The 20430-nt window shown below is 36.6% G+C and overlaps 1 protein-coding gene across 1 annotated transcript in view; it reads left to right on the top strand.

Annotated features, from left to right (window-relative positions):
• LOC144363047 (protein SSUH2 homolog) overlaps nt 1-20430 on the top strand; it is a 25601-nt gene extending 5171 nt beyond the window's left edge. Inside the window, exons 3-14 of the mRNA XM_078013981.1 lie at nt 4985-5123; nt 6672-6743; nt 8091-8236; nt 8583-8712; nt 11110-11170; nt 12984-13108; nt 13466-13528; nt 14071-14135; nt 14532-14624; nt 15640-15742; nt 17425-17529; nt 20284-20430. Of these exons, the coding sequence (XP_077870107.1) occupies nt 4985-5123; nt 6672-6743; nt 8091-8236; nt 8583-8712; nt 11110-11170; nt 12984-13108; nt 13466-13528; nt 14071-14135; nt 14532-14624; nt 15640-15742; nt 17425-17529; nt 20284-20430 (1249 nt within the window). The remainder of the gene's footprint in view (nt 1-4984; nt 5124-6671; nt 6744-8090; nt 8237-8582; nt 8713-11109; nt 11171-12983; nt 13109-13465; nt 13529-14070; nt 14136-14531; nt 14625-15639; nt 15743-17424; nt 17530-20283) is intronic.

Genomic DNA, 20430 nt, shown 5'->3' with positions numbered 1-20430 from the left:
TACAATAATTATGATTTTCATATGTTGAAATTGTCTGTTAATTATTAAATTTCACCTATCGCAAATTGTAGTCCATGCATGTATGTTTCATACTACATCAGTTGTATAGGTGCACACTCAATAGTTGCATTGTAATTTGTGTCCTAATTAGTGAGTCTCTGCTAGAAAATAGGGAAATTTTACCAAAATTATGATTTTCATATGTTGAAATTGTCTGTTAATTATTTATTGTTGTCTATCACGAATTGTAGTCAATACATGTATGTTTCATACCACATAAATGGTCATTCAGGAGTTCTGGTCGCTTCTGTAAGTGACTCTAAACTAGCCTGACTTGTCTGGTGAAATCACGACAACAAGATCAGAACAGTGTGTCGTATAAGACGCAAGTTACTGAAACTCGACCAACTTCTAGACAAGACAGTCACCAAGATGAGTAGGTAATTAGTAGTAAATAGTCTCTGCTAGAAAATAGGTTTCACTATAATTATGATTTTCATATGTTGAAATCGTTTGTTAATTATTAAATGACACCTATCGCAAATAGTAGTCCATGCATGTATGTTTCATACCACGTATTTGGTTTAGATGCACACTCAATATTTTCACTGTAATTGGGGACTTAATTAGTGAGGGTTTGCTAGAATATCGGGAAGTTTTACCATAATTATAATTATGTTGCATGAAAACATCACCTCCTGATGATTTACAGCTAGTCACGTGAGAGTCAGCAGTTCCCTTGTTTGATAAATGTAAACAGTAGAACACATTGACATGCGAGGACTTCGCCTCGTAAACTGCGGTGACTGTGTATCATTAAATTCGGAGGTTCTGGTCGCTTCTGTAAGTGGCACTAAACCAGCCTGACTTGTCTGGTGAAATCACAACGACAAGCTCAGAAGTTACTGAACCTCGACCAACTTCTAGACAAGACAGTCGCCAAGTGAGTAGGTTATTAGTAGTAAATAGTGTCTGGCAGCAAATAGGGAAGTTCAGACATAATTATGATTTTCGTATGTTTAAACTGTCTGTTAATTATTAAATGTCATTTATTACAATTTATAGTCTATTTATATATGTTCATACCATATTTGAGTTATTGGTTCACACTCAATATTGTTACTGTAATTTGTGTCTTAATTAGTGAGTCTCTGCTGGAAAATGTTACCATAATTATGATTTTCATATGTTGAAATTGTCTGTTAATTATTAAATGTCACCTATCGCAAATACTAATCCATGCATATATGTTCCATGCCACATATTTGGTTTAGATGCACACTCAATATTTTCACTGTACTTAGGGACTTAATTAGAGAGTGTCTGCTAGAATATCGGGAAGTTTTACCATAATTATAATTTTGTTGCATGAAAACATCACCTCCTGATGAGGTTACAGCTAGTCACGTGAGAATCAGCACTCGTCTCGTTTCACGAATGTAAACAGTAGAACACATTGAAATGCGAGTACTTCGCCTCGTAAACTGCTGTGCCCGTAAATCATTTCGTTAGAATTTGAATAATTCGTAGGTTCTGGTCGCTTCTGTAAGTGGCGCTAAACTAGCCTGACTTGTCTGGTGAAATCACGACGACAAGCTCAGAACAGTGTGTCGTATAAGACGCAAGTTACTGAAACTCGACCAACTTCTAGACAAGGCAGTCGCCAAGATGAGTAGGTAATTAGTAGTAAATAGTGTATGCTAGCAAATAGGGAAGTTCAAACATAATTATGATTTTCGTATGTTTAAATTTTCTGTTAATTATTAAATGACACCTATCGCAATTTATAGTCCATTTATATATGTTCATACCACATTAGAGTTATTGCTTCATTCTCAATATTTTTTACTGAAATGTGTGTCTTAATTAGTGAGTCTCTGCTAGAAAATTTTACCATAATTATGATTTTCATATGTTGAAATTGTCTGTTAATTATTAAATGTTATCTATCACGTATTGTAGTCAATACATGTATGTTTCATACCACATAAATGGTGTAGATGCACGCTCAACATTTGTATTGTCATTAGGGACTTAATTAGTTAATATCTACTAGAAGTTCTTCCATGATTATAATTATGTTGCATGAGAACGGCGCCCCCTGATGAGGTTACAGCTAGTTACGTGAGACCCAGCATTCCCTTAGTTTCACCAATGTAAACAGTAGAACACATTGAAATGCGAGTACTTCGCCTCGTAAACTGCTGTGCCCGTAAATCATTTCGTTAGAATTTGAATAATTCGTAGGTTCTGGTCGCTTCTGTCAGGTGCAGTCAACGAAGCTGTTCGTGCAAAAAGGTGTTCGCGAACGTTTTTCTGTGGGCAGGCAAAATTTAATTTAATCAGTGGGAGGGAGAATAATATGACTTAATATTGTGGGGAGTGGGTGTGGGTAATGCATTTTTGGAAGTGGGAAGGCAGAATTGTTAACATATGGTGGGCAGAAAATTATAACTATCAGTGGGTAAAGAAGAACTTGTGGTTACAATATCGGGAGGGAGAATATAGAGATAATACCCGTAGAATACAGATGAATCGTCAGGTTGCCAGATTGGGTCAAGCGAGGTCAGTTGTGTCTTTGATATGATGAACGCCACCAAACAGCGAAGAGTTCAGTGCGACGAAGAAGCCGACAGGATATCATTCGTCCATCAGTGATCAATCGAGTTTTATGTTTGTTGATATTAGTTTCTTTTGTTGATAAAACAACGTCTGCCCTTATATAGGAAACACGTGGGTGTGAGCACGCCAATTTGACAACATTATGATTAGATGTTGACAAAAAGTAATTAAATTCAAAATAATAATTAGCAAAAACAAAACAAAGCCCGCACACTACTTGAGGTTTAATGAAATATGCTGAGTCATGGCTGAGGTATGCTCGAGTATGGTTTGAATCTACACATAAAACATCAAGTTGAAGAATTAACTGCATGTAGGATTTAAGTAGGTTGAGCTCTTGTACAATGAATTTCGAAGATGTGTAAGAACAGGTGGCGAGAGGGCTCTGAAGACCACTACCCAGTGGGAGGGCATTTTTTTGCAGGCACTAGTGGGAGGGAAGGTAGTGAGAGGGGTGATGGGTGGGGAGAAGGCAGCGGGAACCAAGATGCAGTGGGAGGGCATTTTTTTGACGTTAGTGGGAGGGGAATTACGAACAGCTTAACCCCTCCCCTCCAAATTTAAAAACGTGTCAAATATCGATAAAAAGTATGTACATGATGGACAATTATTAATAATGACGGTTTTGGAAAATTTGGCCGTTGGCTGCACCTGTTCTGTATGTGACTCTAAACTAGCCTGACTTGTCTGGTGAAATCACGACGACAAGCTCAGAACAGTGTGTAGTATAAGACGCAAGGTACTGAAACTCGACCAACTTCTAGACAAGGCAGTCGCCAAGTGAGTAGGTTACTAGTAGTAAATAGTGTCTGCTAGCAAATAGGGAAGTTCAAACATAATTATGATTTTCGTATGTTTAAACTGTCTGTTAATTATTAAATGTCATTTATTACAATTTATAGTCTATTTATATATGTTCATACCACATTTGAGTTATTGGTTCACACTCAATATTTTTACTGTAATTTGTGTCTTAATTAGTGAGTCTCTGCTGGAAAATGTTACCATAATTATGATTTTCATATGTTGAAATTGTCTGTTAATTATTAAATGTCACCTATCGCAAATACTAATCCATGCATATATGTTCCATGCCACATATTTGGTTTAGATGCACACTCAATATTTTCACTGTAATTGGGGACTTAATTAGAGAGTGTCTGCTAGAATATCGGGAAGTTTTACCATAATTATAATTTTGTTGCATGAAAACATCACCTCCTGATGAGGTTACAGCTAGTCACGTGAGAATCAGCACTCGCCTCGTTTCACGAATGTAAACAGTAGAACACATTGAAATGCGAGTACTTCGTCTCGTAAACTGCTGTGCCCGTAAATCATTTCGTTAGAGTTTGAATAATTCGTAGGTTCTGGTCGCTTCTGTAAGTGGCGCTAAACTAGCCTGACGTGTCTGGTGAAATCACGAGGACAAGCTCAGAACAGTGTGTAGTATAAGACGCAAGGTACTGAAACTCGACCAACTTCTAGACAAGGCAGTCACCAAGATGAGTAGGTAATTAGTAGTAAATAGTGTCTGCTAGCAAATAGGGAAGTTCAAAAAGTTTAAAAACTATTAAACTTCATCTATCACGAATTGTAGTCCATGGATGTATGTTTCATACCACATAAATGGTGTAGGTGCACACTCAATATTTGCATTGTAATTAGTGTGTTAATTAGTTAGTGTCTACTACAAATAATTTTCATATTTAAAACTGTCTACTAATTATTAATTGACACCTATCGCAAATAGTACTCGTATGTTTCATACCACGTATTTGGTATAGGTGCACACTCAATATTTTTATTGTAATTAGTAACATAATTAGTGAGTCTCTGCTAGAAAATAGGAAGTTATACTATAATTATAATTTTCATCTTTCGAAATTTTCTGCTAATTACTAAATGTCATGCATATACCGTATTTGCTCTATTATTTAATAGCGCATATTTTTGCAGTTATATTAATGAAAGTGGTGAATCTGTGATCAAAAATCAGTCACAATCCAAATGTTGTGCACTTCTGTGAGAGATTTGTTTCTAATAAAGCAAATACAAGAATAAATTGCACTCTGAGATCATTCCTGTTGCATTATTAGTGTTATGAGTAGGGTTACTAAGAAAAATATTTGATGGTTAACATTTTCAAAAGATTCGGGAAATACATGTTTAGTACAATGCAAATATTCACATCTGTTTCGCATTTTCTGCATAGTCGGTTTTTAGATTCAATTTCAGGTTTTCTTGTTTTCCCTCAATTTCAATTTCTAAGTTTGAGTGTATGTACATTATGTCGTCTTATTCGAGTTTTCATTTGATGACCTGTGTCTTACTGTATTATTATAATTATGTTTATTTATAGTGAATCTCCATACCCTAGCAGGCCTCAATGTCAACCACAGTTTCCATGTACCTACGGACAGCAATCATACCCACCGAACCAGGGACAGCAACCAAGTAAAGTTCTCGATGATGACCCAGATGAGAACCCAAATCCACAGGTACGCAGGATCAATCTACTAGTTTATTCTACTAGATAAAAAATAGACTATGAACAAGTCTGGTCTGCGGCTGACCCTGTGGCCAAATAACGGCACAATACAGAACGTTATTCCAAACCAGAGATAATCTAATTCTTTTGTGAAACTTTGATCATCTGTTGTAACACATGTAATCACTATTGATAATGACATTGAAACTAATGTGCCAACTGGCAGGAAATTTCCTTTGCTAATGTGGTTATTCTAGTTATGAACGCTTCCAAAATTACTTGCGGATTTTACATAAAGATTCAAATTCATTCAGTACGTTGGTAGAATGAATATTCACTAGATTTGATCTGGTTTGAGTGTGAAGTTTTGCAAGTTAGATTTTACGGTGTTTGACATATATTTTCAATCCCAACATTAAATTAACATATTCCACAGCAAAAACGTCTACTTTCTGAACTGACATCTGTATGTGTCCATTATTTTAGTGTCCGTGCTTGTATGTGTATGGATCTATATCTTCGACATGCCAGGAACAATTACATTCAAAATTAACACATGCATCATACATCATATTATACATATGCACACCAATTTGTTCCACGGTCTGATTCATGATGGCCGAATGACGGTCACTTGTGTAAGAAAATTTATCAATGTCAAACATCGCTCAGCTTCAGATGAATTTTGTTCAAACTTGGTATATACATTGATCATTATGTGCTTCTGACTGACTGGTAGCCATTTTGTTTTAATGAATGCGGTTCTTGTGCCATACCTTTAACATGCTTTGACTGATTATGTTTAAATTTTAAATATTCATCATACATCATCCATAGATATACAGATATATTGGTTTGACGATCTGATTCAAAATTGGCGAATGATTGCCATTTTTTCTGGTTTTCAAGAAGAAGATGCAAATGCAACGAACGACAGTCAATCAGTTATAATTTGTTGCTGTGTCATCTTCGACGGCAGCGGAGCTAAATAAAGTCGCAAATACAAAACCTGTTATAATTAATGGTTATTTTGTCAATAAAATAATGAAAATATACATGTCACGATGATATGCATATTTAATTTGCTTATTTGCTAAAGTAATGCGCCACTCACGTTCGAAGTTAACATGATGTTTCCACAAATTTTAACTTTTACAATCACATGTACGCAATATTAACTACACTTTATTTAATGCGTTGTACAAGTGTCCTCGGCAAACATTGATTTTCAGTGGAACAACGGGAAGTATATTACACCGGAAATAAATCGCACGTTGAAGTTCGACAATAATTCCTGGCCTGATTTGCGCATGTGCGTCACACAAACCCAGAAGAGTTGTCACATCAGAACGCGTTGACCGGAAGATTATTGAATGTGTGATATTGTTTGACTCTTGATTCTTGAACAAAAATTATCAAATGTATTAAAAAACTTAAAAATGTAATTATGAATTTGTTTTTTTTTCTGTAAAGTGTAAGCCCATTTTTTATTGTAAACGAAATTTTCATTTTTATTATTTCTTGTAAAAACGTAAAATTACTTTTTTATTTCCTGTAGCCTGTGTCAGCTATCCCCCTTGCCCAGCCTCACATTGTTGGTGCTTGGTCGGCGTCATCCACATGCCACCAAGTTAGACATTGGGGCGCCGGTTACCATAGCCACATCCAGGCGTCACTTTTTTGACTGGTCGAGTGTCGCGTGCCGGGGCGCGGCTCACAGCGGTTCACCACATTCATAGCGTGAAAATTGTTTTTTAACGCGTGCCGTGCCCGCCCAAGCCTTTACCAGTATAATGCGGACTCGGGAATACCTAACTGTAAACCGAAGGGTTCATCTCTATTGTATGACAAAGTGAGTATTTTTTTAGGAAATCCAGCCCTGCTGTTGCTACAAATTAGTCTGCCTTTTAAACAATATTGTGCATCGAAAAAAACAGACCTTCGGGCGCGCGGCGGGCGGGGGTCATCAGAACCCTCCTAGCCGCGGGCATGAATGCCGCTTCCTTTGCCTGCACGGCGTGCCCGTGCAAGTTCCAAGTTCCTAAGTAGGGCGCGAATTGGCGGTTGGTTCCAAGACACTTGGACACAAAGACATTCGGAACAGTGTGTAACCTTTGGTCGTCATGGGGGAATCCACTGAACATATTTCCCTGGTGATTTTCCAATTGGCACGAAAATGAATGCTTCTAACATAACTGTTCTACGTTGTTCATGATCAAAAGTTTATCATCCCATTTAACTTTTTAACAATCTGAATCCTTTGAATGAAATTTCCAGTCTTGCCCGCTAGATATTGTACAGAATCCGAATTGACATGGCATGAGCCAGAAGACTACTGTCATACGTGTCGGGAAATACCACTGCCAGCAACCCCTCTTCTTTCTCTTTGATAGTATATTAAGTAAAGACTGGCAAGGCAGTTAGATGTTAGGTTAATAATATTAAGACCATTAAGTATATTCGGTGTTAGATTAAAAATTAAGTTAAGACTCTCAAAGCTATTGGGTTAGAACATGATTATATATGCTTTATAACAGATATACTCAACCTTTCGTTTTCATTAAATAAAATATTGTCCGAAGCAGTTACAGCCAAAACAAAGTCAGCGTGGACTTCCAGTTGCGAGACATGACAAAAAAATACAAATACAAAATAAACGCAATCAAAGGCGCCGACCACGCGCGTTCGAAATAGAGTCTCACCTGCCTCCTTTGCTCACGCAAACGCACACACACGTGCTATTTCCGTATATATACACATATTTGTCAAAATCAATAAATATGTGACAAAAAGTGATATATTTTTAACCTGTGTTTGTTAGTTTGAATTTCCTTATTTTTAATATCTAGATTCTGAACAGACAAGATTGTATGTTTATTTTGAATATTCTGCAAGATCTCCATTCTCAAGGTCAGTTCATCGTAGTTTTTTTGTTGTATTATTAGTTATTCAGCATTAAAATATTATTCATATTCAGCCTTCATCACCGTCAGCCCCACCGCTTAAGGAATTGGACCAGTTTTCAGGGTATGGAAATATGGATGGTACACCATTACAGCCACCTCCTAGCTACAATGAAGCGCTGCATTTACCGCCACCACAGAGCCAAGATATTACGACAACGTAACTAATTTATAATACTAAGTATAATACTTTATTTTTAGTGTTAATAATTATGACTTCTCAAGCATTGCGACATATTTTATTAGGACAACAGAAAATAAACATGATCGAATAAAAAAGTAACGAGTTTGTATTACTAGTAACATTTATTTCTGAAATTTTGTCAATTTTGTACAATATGGACATTTTCTTATTGGTCATAGAATTTGATCAACATTTTTGAAAAAAATTCTGCAGTGTTATTTTGTGAAGTATGACTATCAACGAATTCAGTGACTTTATGATGGCAGACTATTTTGATGGTTTATGAAAAGCTTGTTGAAATCTTGCATCATTTGTTTTGCAGAGTACCAGTTATTTCTGAAGAACAAGCGAGAACTGCATTGTTCAACCATGTTTCTCAGAAATGCTGTTTCGGTTCGAAACTAGCGAACAAAATGAAATTCACCAATATTCTTCCATCAAGTGCATTCCATGTAAGTTAGTTGTGTGTGGTACATGCATATGTTCTATTTCAGTTATGCATGGTTTAGGCTTGTATATTGTTAGAAAGCGCAATGTAATCATACTATTCCGATATTATGATTACATTATGTATATATTTCCCATTGTTCAAATGTGGTTTAATTGACTTGATAATATTATGTACTGTTCCAGCAATGTTTGCTTGGAGAATGCCTGTAGTCTATACCGTCTTTCTGATGAAATTGACACATACATTTTTATTTAAGGTAGAGATGCAGGTTGGGAGACTATATTTCTAATTGCCTCTAATTACTGTAATTACATGAGTAAAATATACTTATTACCAATCAAGTTATATATCATTTGAAAGAGTTTTATTTAAACTTTTGAGTTTTATGGTTTACAATATTGTACTATGATACCATATTAAGTGGTGTTGATTTTGGGTTAAAATCATGCATTTTAGGTGAAAGTGCACTTAAAACTATTTAACTTTTGAATGCATACCCTGATTTTAATTTAAGAACACTTATTTAAAACTTCTGTTTACTAGGAACATAATGGCTTATTTATTAGTGCTTCCATTGAAAAGTTTTTACACAGTGCTCTTTGAAACATTCACATTTTATAAATCGTCCACAGTTAACAGAGCCGCTAATTGGCAGCTCTATTGTTTCTGTTCCAGTAAAGACAGTGAAACCATACGAAGCCATTTACTTAGGATGGACCTGAATAATGACCCCTGAAAGTTTCATCGAAAACAAATGAACCGTCTAGAAGTTAAATAGTTTTAAAGTTGAAATTTGGAGTAAAAAATGAAACTGAGATAATCGCCATTTTGTAAAAAAACAGTTTTAAAACGAATCATTCGCTTCATATGTGTAACAGAAACTCCTAGAAATACACCATACACCGTAATTTGCCGATGTTAAATCGTCAGGTAAAAAAAATAAATAAAAACATTTACAATTCGAGGGAAACGGACAAAAAATCGTCCGCGAAGTCTCAACCTAGCGTTAACACTGTCATGGCGTCGTATTATCAATTCCACTGAGGGAGGAACACAATGGATTACGTAAAGCCGATGACTTATTCATACAGTTATATAAACATAGCGATCACCATTGGGTGGGTTGAGTCTAAATTTACCTTCCCTCAAACCTTTAAAAAATACTTTGTATGACGCAGTTTATGTGGACCGTGCGAAGTTAGACGACCAGGTTGAAAAGGGCCCTAATATTTTACTACACAACGACTATTCGCAAACGCCGGTGAAACAAATTCGAAATAAAGTCACTTTGGAAAGGGAACTATTGTAAATCGATGCAGGTTTCATTCAACTACAGACGAGACAGGTCGATGCAAATTAAACGAACTCTGACCTCTGGAATTACCTCATTCATAGAGTTCCTTAGTACCAGAGGTCGCCGATCACGACCATACAACGTAGTTTGCGACATCGCTACCGATGCATGCTAGCTGACAAGGGGGTTTCCGATTAAGGTAACCAAGATGGCATCGCAGAGTGCATGATTTTTCCGCGGTGTTTAAAAACAGCATCTCATTGCCGATTTTTCGGTAATTTCCAGGGTATTTTTTTTATTTTTAATTAACCGAGCATTTTATGTTGGCACTGAGAAGTTAGTTATCGATGACAGCATCAGCAGTGTTGTTTGTCAATTGCATCACAATTATATCAGCACGATAATCGTTAATACAGCGAAACGAAAAATGTTTACTTCAGTGTTAAAATGTCGTTGGAGTAAAAATGTGTGGAAACATTTTTTAGTTTCGCCCACAATGCGAAAAAGCTTGAAATCTATGCACCAAGAAAACAAAAGAAATTGTGGCCTTGTTTTGCGCGAAAATTAAATCGCCCTATCGACGCTACCTCCTACATGAAAATAAATGAAAAACCAATTTATTTAAGGGTGAAAAAGTTTACTTATCAGTTACAAGTGTATGTTTTGTTTCATTCCGCTTGCATGCTGGAAGCGTCTACGTCTTGTCTGTTTTTTGTAGTTTGCTAGTTGATCGCGCTTGAGGTAAGTAAACAGAGAGCCAGGACAGGAAGTCGCACACCGGCTGCTCCGTAACTGGGGCCAGCAATCATTTGCATATAACATCAACAGTGACTTGTCAATCAAAGAGCAACGCAAACAAACTTTCGGGACTTTTAATCACATACGCGTGCCTCGGTTTCCTATATTTTAAAATTGATTTTTGAGTATGTTCCAACAATGACAATGCTCCGAAATTTTAACACTATCTAGCCAAGACTGTCTGGGTGAGAAAAAGCAAAAAAAAAAATTCACGAAAAATGCCCACGAACCTGCATCTCTACCTTAACTTACAATATTATTGTGCATAATTTGTGGTACTTTTGTGATGTGATTTCTCCCTCTCAGTATTCATTGGAATCCTACACTGAGAAAAGATCTACTAAATGGGCCTATGAAACATACCAAGGTGAGTAAATATTAATATTCTACATATACGGTGTTTTTTTATAAAATTTTACATTGTAGGAGATTATGAAAATTTGTTCCACTTATGGTGACTTGGGGAGAGTTTTTGAAAATGTGTTCTATACATGGTGGCTTTTTAAAATTATATGCAAATTTGTTTCATAGATGAAATACGCTTTTAACTATAGGAATCTTTTCATTGAAAGCCACGCTGTAGTAAGCAGCTCCGGCCGAGCTCCGGTAAAGACGTGTTTTCTCCAACTTACAGGTAGATATGTCGTGCTAAATTGGATTTTCGTGACTATGAATATCACAGCAGTGATTATATATAATATTTATGACAATAAATAGTGTACAAGTTGAGATTTGTCGTATAAATATCAAAAACATGAAAAAGGAAAAAGGGACACGCTACTAAGTTTTAATAATTAACTTTTATCAACCAATGTCACGTGACGTTGAGCCGCGTCATCTAATCTCCAAAATCATTTACACAGTTCCCAATGCTCATTATAGCGGATTCAAAGAAGACAATTGAAACCGTGTTCGCACATTTAAAAAGTCGCCACAGAGAGAACGAGCCAGAAATACCGCTAGTCGTGTTTTAATGAAATGAATAATGTGTTTAGTATTTTTTACTGTTACTATTACTTAATTTATGATATGGAGCGTATTGTGGAAATAGCGTAGCATATGACAGTAATCGGGACAGGTATGAGACTCCTCGCACCAGACGATCTCTGGAGTTGCCGATGATGGACCAATAATGTTACACGTGACTCAATACATATTAACTCACTGGCTTGTTCGTGGCTTTTACAGTTGTTTAAGAAAATGGCAAATTTATGACGTAACTGGCCCATAGCTAAATCGTGACTATTTTTGTTTTCTATAAAATTATTTTTTTTACTCGTGACTACTGAATCTGGCTTTTACAGTCACATTAACAGTAGGTGATTAATGACTAAAATGATTTATTTTAGATAATAAATGCACATGCACATTAGGAAGTTTGATTTTATGTTACAAGTGGATGTGGTCGGTCATTACCTTTTCGCACGCAATGCTATGTCGTCTCAAATTTATTATCTTTACTATTGCAACGTACCAGTAACAGCATTTATGCGAGTGAAAGTGTGAGCGCTGTGCACTGAGCAATTTTTTTATTGTTGACCATAGCAAGCTTGACAGCATCCTAAGCATGTGTGTATCATAGTCATCGCCATGGAATCGTAGTTCAACGATACATGGTGGCAAATGAATATGATACGTCAATTTGTTGAAATAAACCAAATTCAAAGAAATGGTCAATGCCACATCATTATGTAACACGTTCCATATTAGCTTGTCAATAGGGAATGCCTATGCAGCTCAGGTCTGTGCGCTGTGGAAGTTTGACTGGCCCGTTATATACTTTGATGCTTATGGGTATTAGTGCTATCAGCTTGTACACTACGAATTTCTGTAAACATAGGCTATGCAAGGGATTAATAGGACTCATTAGCATAGCTACGCCTCCAATAAACACTTGCTGGGGGAGTGAATTGGGCTTTAAATAGACATACAAGGAGTGAAATGTCTCGGCTGTGCATTTTGTGATTTTCCCTGATTCATAAAATGTTTACAAATTGGTTTACAACTTTTGCTCTAGTGCATCTCCAAAATAAAAATTACATTTATTGCAAGTGTGAGCATAGAAAAATTACCACATACACACACCTGTCATTTACATGTAAATAAATGCATGCGGTGCTAATAATATAGTAAATACAGAATATGTACTATTCCATTTATCATTTCACTTTCAATGAAAGGTCAAGTAATTGATGGGTCATCCAATGGTACAGCGCCATCCCCATGGGATATCGAGGCAAGACCTCCTCCACTATTTCAGTCGCACACTGTGAATATGGAAGTACCACATACAGCATCTATCAAGGTAATTAACAAACACCCCTGTAATATGTATTGATTTATTTCAATAATGTAACATAGTATAATTAATATGTATTCATATGAGGTAATCACTACACGTGTACTGTCTGTATGTCTGCGTTTATTGCTTTTATACATTTTCTTGATCAAACTGCATAATGTATGAAAATAGGAACTCGTTGGCATGATGATGTGTTATTGTTATGAATTTTATTTTTAATATCTTCAAAATAATCTACCCTTATTTGGGTATAGCATTATCTATTAAGACAGAATGCCGATATCCAGCCCACCATTACTCTATGGCATGATCTGACTGTGACAGATTAAATTTAAAACTTTGAAATGTTTATATTTTTAGCGTTGTCGTGACTGTATTGGTACGGGTAGAAAACAGTGCCATAACTGTCATGGTAGAGGAACGGTAAGTTAAATTAATCGTATTATGCAGTATGCAGTGGTCTTGCTCTTATCCCGTTAGAATCTGGTACTAGCACCTTGTGTGAGTATGTCACAGACTTAGTGGGAATGTCAAAGACAATTGGCTGAGATGCATTTACCAACAGAGTTTGCGGGAATCTCGTTTAGTTTAGGTCCACATGCAGACCAGGGTGTAGCCTATTAAATTGACATTTATATATTCACTCAGTATGTTTTTTTTAAATCTACTAGGCATGAAAATATCAAAGTTAGTTTATATTAATTTTGAATCTAGTGCGTGTATCTAAATTGTAATTTATGATTCATAATTACAACCTGTGTTATGTATGGGGGTCGCCAAAATTTGGTTTCATTCTGATAAATGCGATTTCTTATAAACTGTTTTACATACAATATTAATTTCCCCATTTTAACTCGCTGAAGTATATCTATTCAATTATTCAATTAAGCCATACTACCTATGACACTACCTGACAGTGTAACCACGATCAACAATCTCTACAGATATGATGTATACCATTTCAGACTCGATGCAGTAGTTGCTATGGGCGTGGTCATTGTCAATTTTGTAATGGTGATGGGAGAGAAAGGTGAGAATCTTGGCTGCTTTAAAGTATATAATGCGCAACTTGAAAGTATTTAAATAAGACTAGATTCTATGCTATTAAGATGCTTTTAAGATTGAATAACTTTTCGATACATGTGTTATTATTATATAGCGTACTCTTCACGAACACATTTCAATCTATATATAATGCACGAGAACTGAACAGTTGTGGATTTCATTTAAGGGGTAATCTGCAAAGCTTTATTTTTATTGAAAACCTTTAGTTTAGGTTTGTTTCTGTTGTGCGCCTTCAGTGCATTTATGTTTTGGAAAATATTATTACAAAACGCAGTGTGCAGAGTACGAAATACTCCTGAATTTTATTGTACACAGTGCATGTCTGCAAAAGGAAACAAATGATTGTTCTTCATGTCTGCAGGTGCTCTATCTGCAATGGTCATGGTAAAACTGAGTGTCTTACATGTTATGCTAGGGGTCAAGTGAAGCGCTTCATCAGACTGACCATTGAATGGTAATCTTTTATTTATTAATTTACACAGCTTATGACTTCAACATATTTTTTTTTACCTAATATAAAACAGCTAATTGACTGAATAGGAAACCAACCTCATTATGCATATTAGAATAAATGCAGTTGCCAGTCGTTTATTGCTAGTAATCATTTATCGAAAAAAAACATCTGTGAACCGAGTTTTGATGATTTTGTTTGGTGTTTTTTTTTTATCAGAAGGGACCTTATTAATACATCATTTGTGGGAAAATGGGAGTTTTTGCATTTGAATTCGTGAAATCAGAAAAAATCTATTACAAATTTTTCAGTTACTGATATGCACATGCTGCTTGACTTTGATTGTATCTGAGAATTTAAATATGATTAGTAGAATTGCTATCTCTGTTTTATTAATGAAGTCCAATATTATGCACATATGTTAAGATGCGGCATGAAAATGTTGCCATGTTTCATTAGCTTAATGTAATTCAATATATGACCCATTAAGAGAGATATATACACTGATTACGTAACAAAATCAAACTTGATTGAAATCATCCCAAAGTGGTTAATATAATATCCATATTTGAAAGAAATTACTAATAGATATAAAACTTGAATCTGAGTTACTGTAACCACAAGAGAAACTTTTACAACAATGACAGACATTTTTCCTTCATATACCTTTCTCTATATCTACATTAATACCGCCAATATGAAAATAGTGTACTGTTATATAGGTATTTGTTTGTCTTTCTGTTGTTTTTCGTCTTATTGCTCAAATAAATGAGATGCATTATGGGAGAACTACAATGCAGTATGGCTTCATTTAATAAATTGGCATCACCTCGAGATCTGACGTTTTTTTAATTGTTTACTCCTAATAGAATGTGGGCACCTATACACATGTGAACTTACCCCATTGCAGTATTGTATCTTTCTTACTCATCTCTGGGAACCATCATCTAAAAAATCTAACTTTATATAACATGCAAATATTGTTGTTATTATTTTTTTTTCATTTCAACTTTATTAGGATTGTTCATCACGATGACCATGTTGTAGACAGATCTTCATTGCCAAATGAATTAATTCGCACTGTGTCTGGCGAGACTGTCTTCAAACAGGAACTTCCTAGGGTGAGTTTTGAGAATTAGAGGCAGTATATATCTAGAATTTGCATTTCAAGTTATATTAAGGCTAAGTTTATATATCGCATTAACTGATTAGGCAGTATACCCTTTCCTATGATATTTATAGTAAATGTCAGATTGAAACATCTCATTTCAGTTTTATTTATGAAATTGACAAATTGACAAATACGTGAAATGCTGAATTGTTCGAGTTATGGGCATCGAGTTACGAAAACATCGAGTTACAGAAATGACCACGTCAATATTTTTGAAACCACGCCCAAATTGTAACTCGATGTCCAATTAACAGTTAACAAAACTTCGAGTTACGGGCAACATACATTTTGTTTTTGTTCAACGTCGACATTCAGTAACTCAAACTTTAAATAACAGTTAACCAAATTTCGAGTTTTTGTGTTTTGTTTAACTTTCAAATTTTGTAACTCGAACTTTAATTAACAGTTATTCGAACTATTCGAGTTATTCGAGTTATTAATTCGAAATTTAATTCCTAGTTAGCCGAAGTTCGAGTTACGACAACGTAGATTGTTGTTATTGTTCGAACATCCACATAGCGTCTTTCATTTTTGACTAGCAATATGCTTGCTTGTTTCAACGTTTTTGGCTTAGTCACCTGTACATCCTCACAACTTCTTTTCGACGTCTTGCTGGAGCCTGGAAACCACCACAGACCGTATATAGAGGCCGGAGTCGTGATACTTCTTCATTGGCGTCATTCCATATTTACATCATCTTCAACTTACTCTTTCTTATCATATACTGATTCATAGTAAATTCAAAAACACACGACTATCGTTCGTGTCACTGGTTCAACATGTGAAATTAGGCAAGCAGATTCTCAAATCTTCACATTAGTCAATTTTGGCGCATTTTGTTGCAATAATAACAGTAACATTGTTGCAACATTACAAATTCAAAATTGTCACAAGTAATTTTGTAATAAAATTTACATATTTACTTATCCAAGTATCTACAAAAAATGTACATATCAAGAATGCCAGCAAATCAGTTGGAAGTTTACAAACAAAAGTTGAAACTCTCATTTGTCACCATAAAAACAAAACAGGTCCGCCCAAGTTACCTAACATCTAATGGTAGTATCAAAACAATTGGGCTGGTACTTTTCAAGAAGAAGTCGATAATTTAATTGTCGTTGGTCAATGTAAAGTCACCTATATGAACAGGACTGTTCCGACTGCAGAGCTAAACAGTATGTCAGATATAACATATTTGCTCTATAATCATAGTGGTAATAGTATATGGTATAAGAGAGGCATATACATAAATGTATAGAAAACTATTGTAGATGGTTATATGTTAATGATTCAGAAATAATTGTAATGTTTTATAGAAGTTAAAATATCGTTGAGTCCAAAAATGTCCTCACAAACGCCATTGAATAGTCAATTTCCAATCAAAGGAAATTAAATAGTTTACAGCATTGGTGTTGTCAAAAGAAGTTGAATTACCATATTTGCATTAATTACAAAAGTGTTTCTGGTCAAAATTACTAATATTCTAATGATTCAGTATACACCAATTTATCGTTCTTCTGTAATACAGCAAGCATGGTATCAAAAATTATTGTAAAAATAGGAAAAATATTTTTTTTTTTCAAAAGTACAAATTGTATAAACCATGAAATGTGTATTTTTATGTATCAATAGGTTTGTCCAATCAATCATTTTCCAGATGTGGATATCAATGAAGCATCTAAAGATTTGGTGCAGCGTCACCTGACTGGTTTTCAAGCAGAACGTATGATAATGCAGGTATAGGCTTTTATTTTCACAAGAAGGTAGTGTCTGGATATCAGTAATTATACTGCCAATCATTATTACCTTATCATATATAATAGAAAAGTTTCGAGCTATACCACTATTCACTGCGTTCAATTATCCACTGTAAGCCGGTCAGTCAAAATGACTATTTTGAACTGTGGGCATTAATCTGTGATTCATCCAATGACGTAGAGAGAAATGTCAGGCGAAGCCCCATGATCTCATCGATTTCCCTCCACGTCATGTAACACGTGACCGATGTCAATAGGTAAACGTCATCTCGTTCACTTCTGTTTTCTCTGCACAAGGTGTGCCTCGTAAATACCAGTGCGGTTCAGTCAGCAGTTTATCGACTGAGTTTACTCTTTGAGGTACTATCCTGTGACAATTGGTAACAGTAAGACTTGTTCCTTTCTTAATGTAGCTAAAATGGCCGACTAGGAGAAAGAAAGCATTCCTAGACGAGCTCCTAACCTCCCGTGTTTTCATTACAATAGTCAACTTGGTCTTGCAGAATTGCCACCGGGATCTGCCACACTGGAACCTGCATCGTAAATGTCATTCATATTTGGAATGTGTGCGGGGTGTTGGCAAGTGGGGTGGAGGGGGGGATCTTCTGTGGATCGTTCCTCACCTGTTATCATGTTTGCCTCAAAGATTCGGACTATTGTCGAGGGCCTGACAGGACAAATTTCGTCCCTTGGTAGACAAGCTGCAGGTGGAGCGGGTTTCCTCCACTGCAGTTGCATCTTGGTCGGCGAATGGGAAAAAGCACACCAGGAAGCTTGCACTCTAAGGGTGCTTCCTCCCGGGATCTCGCGCAGGCTGGAAGTACTGGGCCTCCACCGAGGATGACAGGCAGGCCACTGATAAGGTGGAGGACAGAGCAGGGCAGAACGTTGGTTTTGTCTCTCCCTTGCTTCCTGCCAGCCGGGGATCATCAGTCAGAGCCAGTACCAGAGTCTTTCCGAGAGCACTGCCTCCTCTATGTGTCACTCCCCCTTCAAGGACCTGCAGGCCTTCTAAGCGGGAACCAACCCAGTTATCTAAGGCCTTCTCACGGCGACTCCATTTCCAGGATACAGAGTGGCAGGTACCACACTGGGTAGCCTCCAGTCTGTTTCGGCTGTGTGACGTTCCCATGACCTATTCGCCACACTCCAGAATGCTAATCTCTCGATGTACGTGTCACTTCACTGAAATTCTTGACGTGAAAAACAGTCTTCTTACTAGCACTCGCCTCTGGTATGCATCGCCCTGAGTCAGGGGCCTTGTCCTTCTCAGAGGTATGTGTCGCTTTTATGGAAAATCAAGCTGTGCTAAAAACCCAAATCAGGTTTCTCCCCAAGAACCAAATCCCAGAGCACGACCCACAGCCAACAGTCATCCCCTGTTTGACCAATATTGTCAGCCTTGAAGATCAGAAGGACCGAGCCCAATTCGAGCTTTGAGTTGCTATGAGAGACGTACTAATTGAGGCAAGGCAGCAAGCACATTTTTATGTGTTTGGTCAGGGTAAGCATGATAAACCAGCCTCCCGACTTCGATTACAACAGTGTCTAAAACTGACTGGCGTCTTCAGCACAGGGTCTACAGAGACACCAAGTACAGGTGCATAAGGTTTGTGCGATCGCCAACCCATTAGTTAATGCATCAGGTGATCCCTCGAAGACATAGTACAGGTTTCTGAAGATTGCAAATTGTCTCTATCAATTATTATCTAAGAGAAACACAATCCATTGAGGAAGTTCTTTTTAAGCTGGGTCCCATCATTGCGGGTCAGACTTTGATTGTTAACCCATTCAGGACGACAAAGAGATCCCTGTGCATAGGCGATAGAACAGTATCTGAAAATTCTGGGCAGTGCTCTTTGGACATTCCCAGGTCTTGTTTCGGCCTATACCCTCATACAGAACTGTTTCGGCCTCTTCTTTTTGGAATGCTACTTACCCCCAGAATCATGTTTGGGTCTGGTGTATCAGTATGTTTTTACTATGGAGACGACACTGGCAAGGTAAGACACCGTTTTTCAATGCTCTTAGCTAGGTGGTAGACGTAAGTAAATAAAAATTTGTCCCAGTATTGGACACGCTTCATTTTAGTACTCCTTTATTTTCTGTTTTGCTCGGAAATCCACCATCTTTCGTCATCTGACTCTGCCTACAGATCAAAATATTCATTTTGACTGACCGGAGTCCTTGTATACGGAGAAAACAGCTGAGTGAATATAAGGCATAAGAGCGCTGACCTATTGACTTTGGACATATGTTACGTGACATGAGGAAAATCTATGAAGTCATGGGGCTTCCCCTTACCTAGATTTCTCTCCGTCATTGGCTGAATCGCAGATTAATGCCTACAGTTCAAAATAGTCATTTTGACTGACTAGAGTCTATGATGGGTATGAACTAGGTGAATAGGTGGGTTTAAAACCCTCTACCTAAAATTGTAAGATTCCATGCAAGAATGGAGGGGGTTGCTATCTTGCTTGCAGGAATTTGTTCCCTGGTTTTACCTTGATTTCCATCCACTATTTATGCTTCTAAATTTTAACCCTCAGGCATTCAAGTTTCTAATGGCTTAACTCTAAACTGTCTATACAAAGCCAAATTTATGGAAATCGGCTTATAAACACACTCATCTACAAAATGCTGTCCAATTACTGTCACAAACATACTTACCTACACTTACACATTCCATTAACCTAGTCAAAATACAAATCTTCTTCTTAACCATTTTTTTCAGCGTCAAAAAGTTCGAGCTGTTCCGGTTGCTAACATACATTGTCAATGGAAGAACAACAATTTCTCGTACTTCGTATATGGATTTGAACACAAAGTGCATGCACCAGACTACCCCCAGCAGTGCTGCTGCGGATGTACATTACTGTAA

Source organism: Saccoglossus kowalevskii, chromosome 3, assembly GCF_978046115.1.
Source record: "Saccoglossus kowalevskii chromosome 3, keSacKowa6.1, whole genome shotgun sequence".
Lineage (NCBI taxonomy): Eukaryota > Metazoa > Hemichordata > Enteropneusta > Harrimaniidae > Saccoglossus > Saccoglossus kowalevskii.
This window is presented reverse-complemented; position numbering and strand designations above follow the sequence as displayed.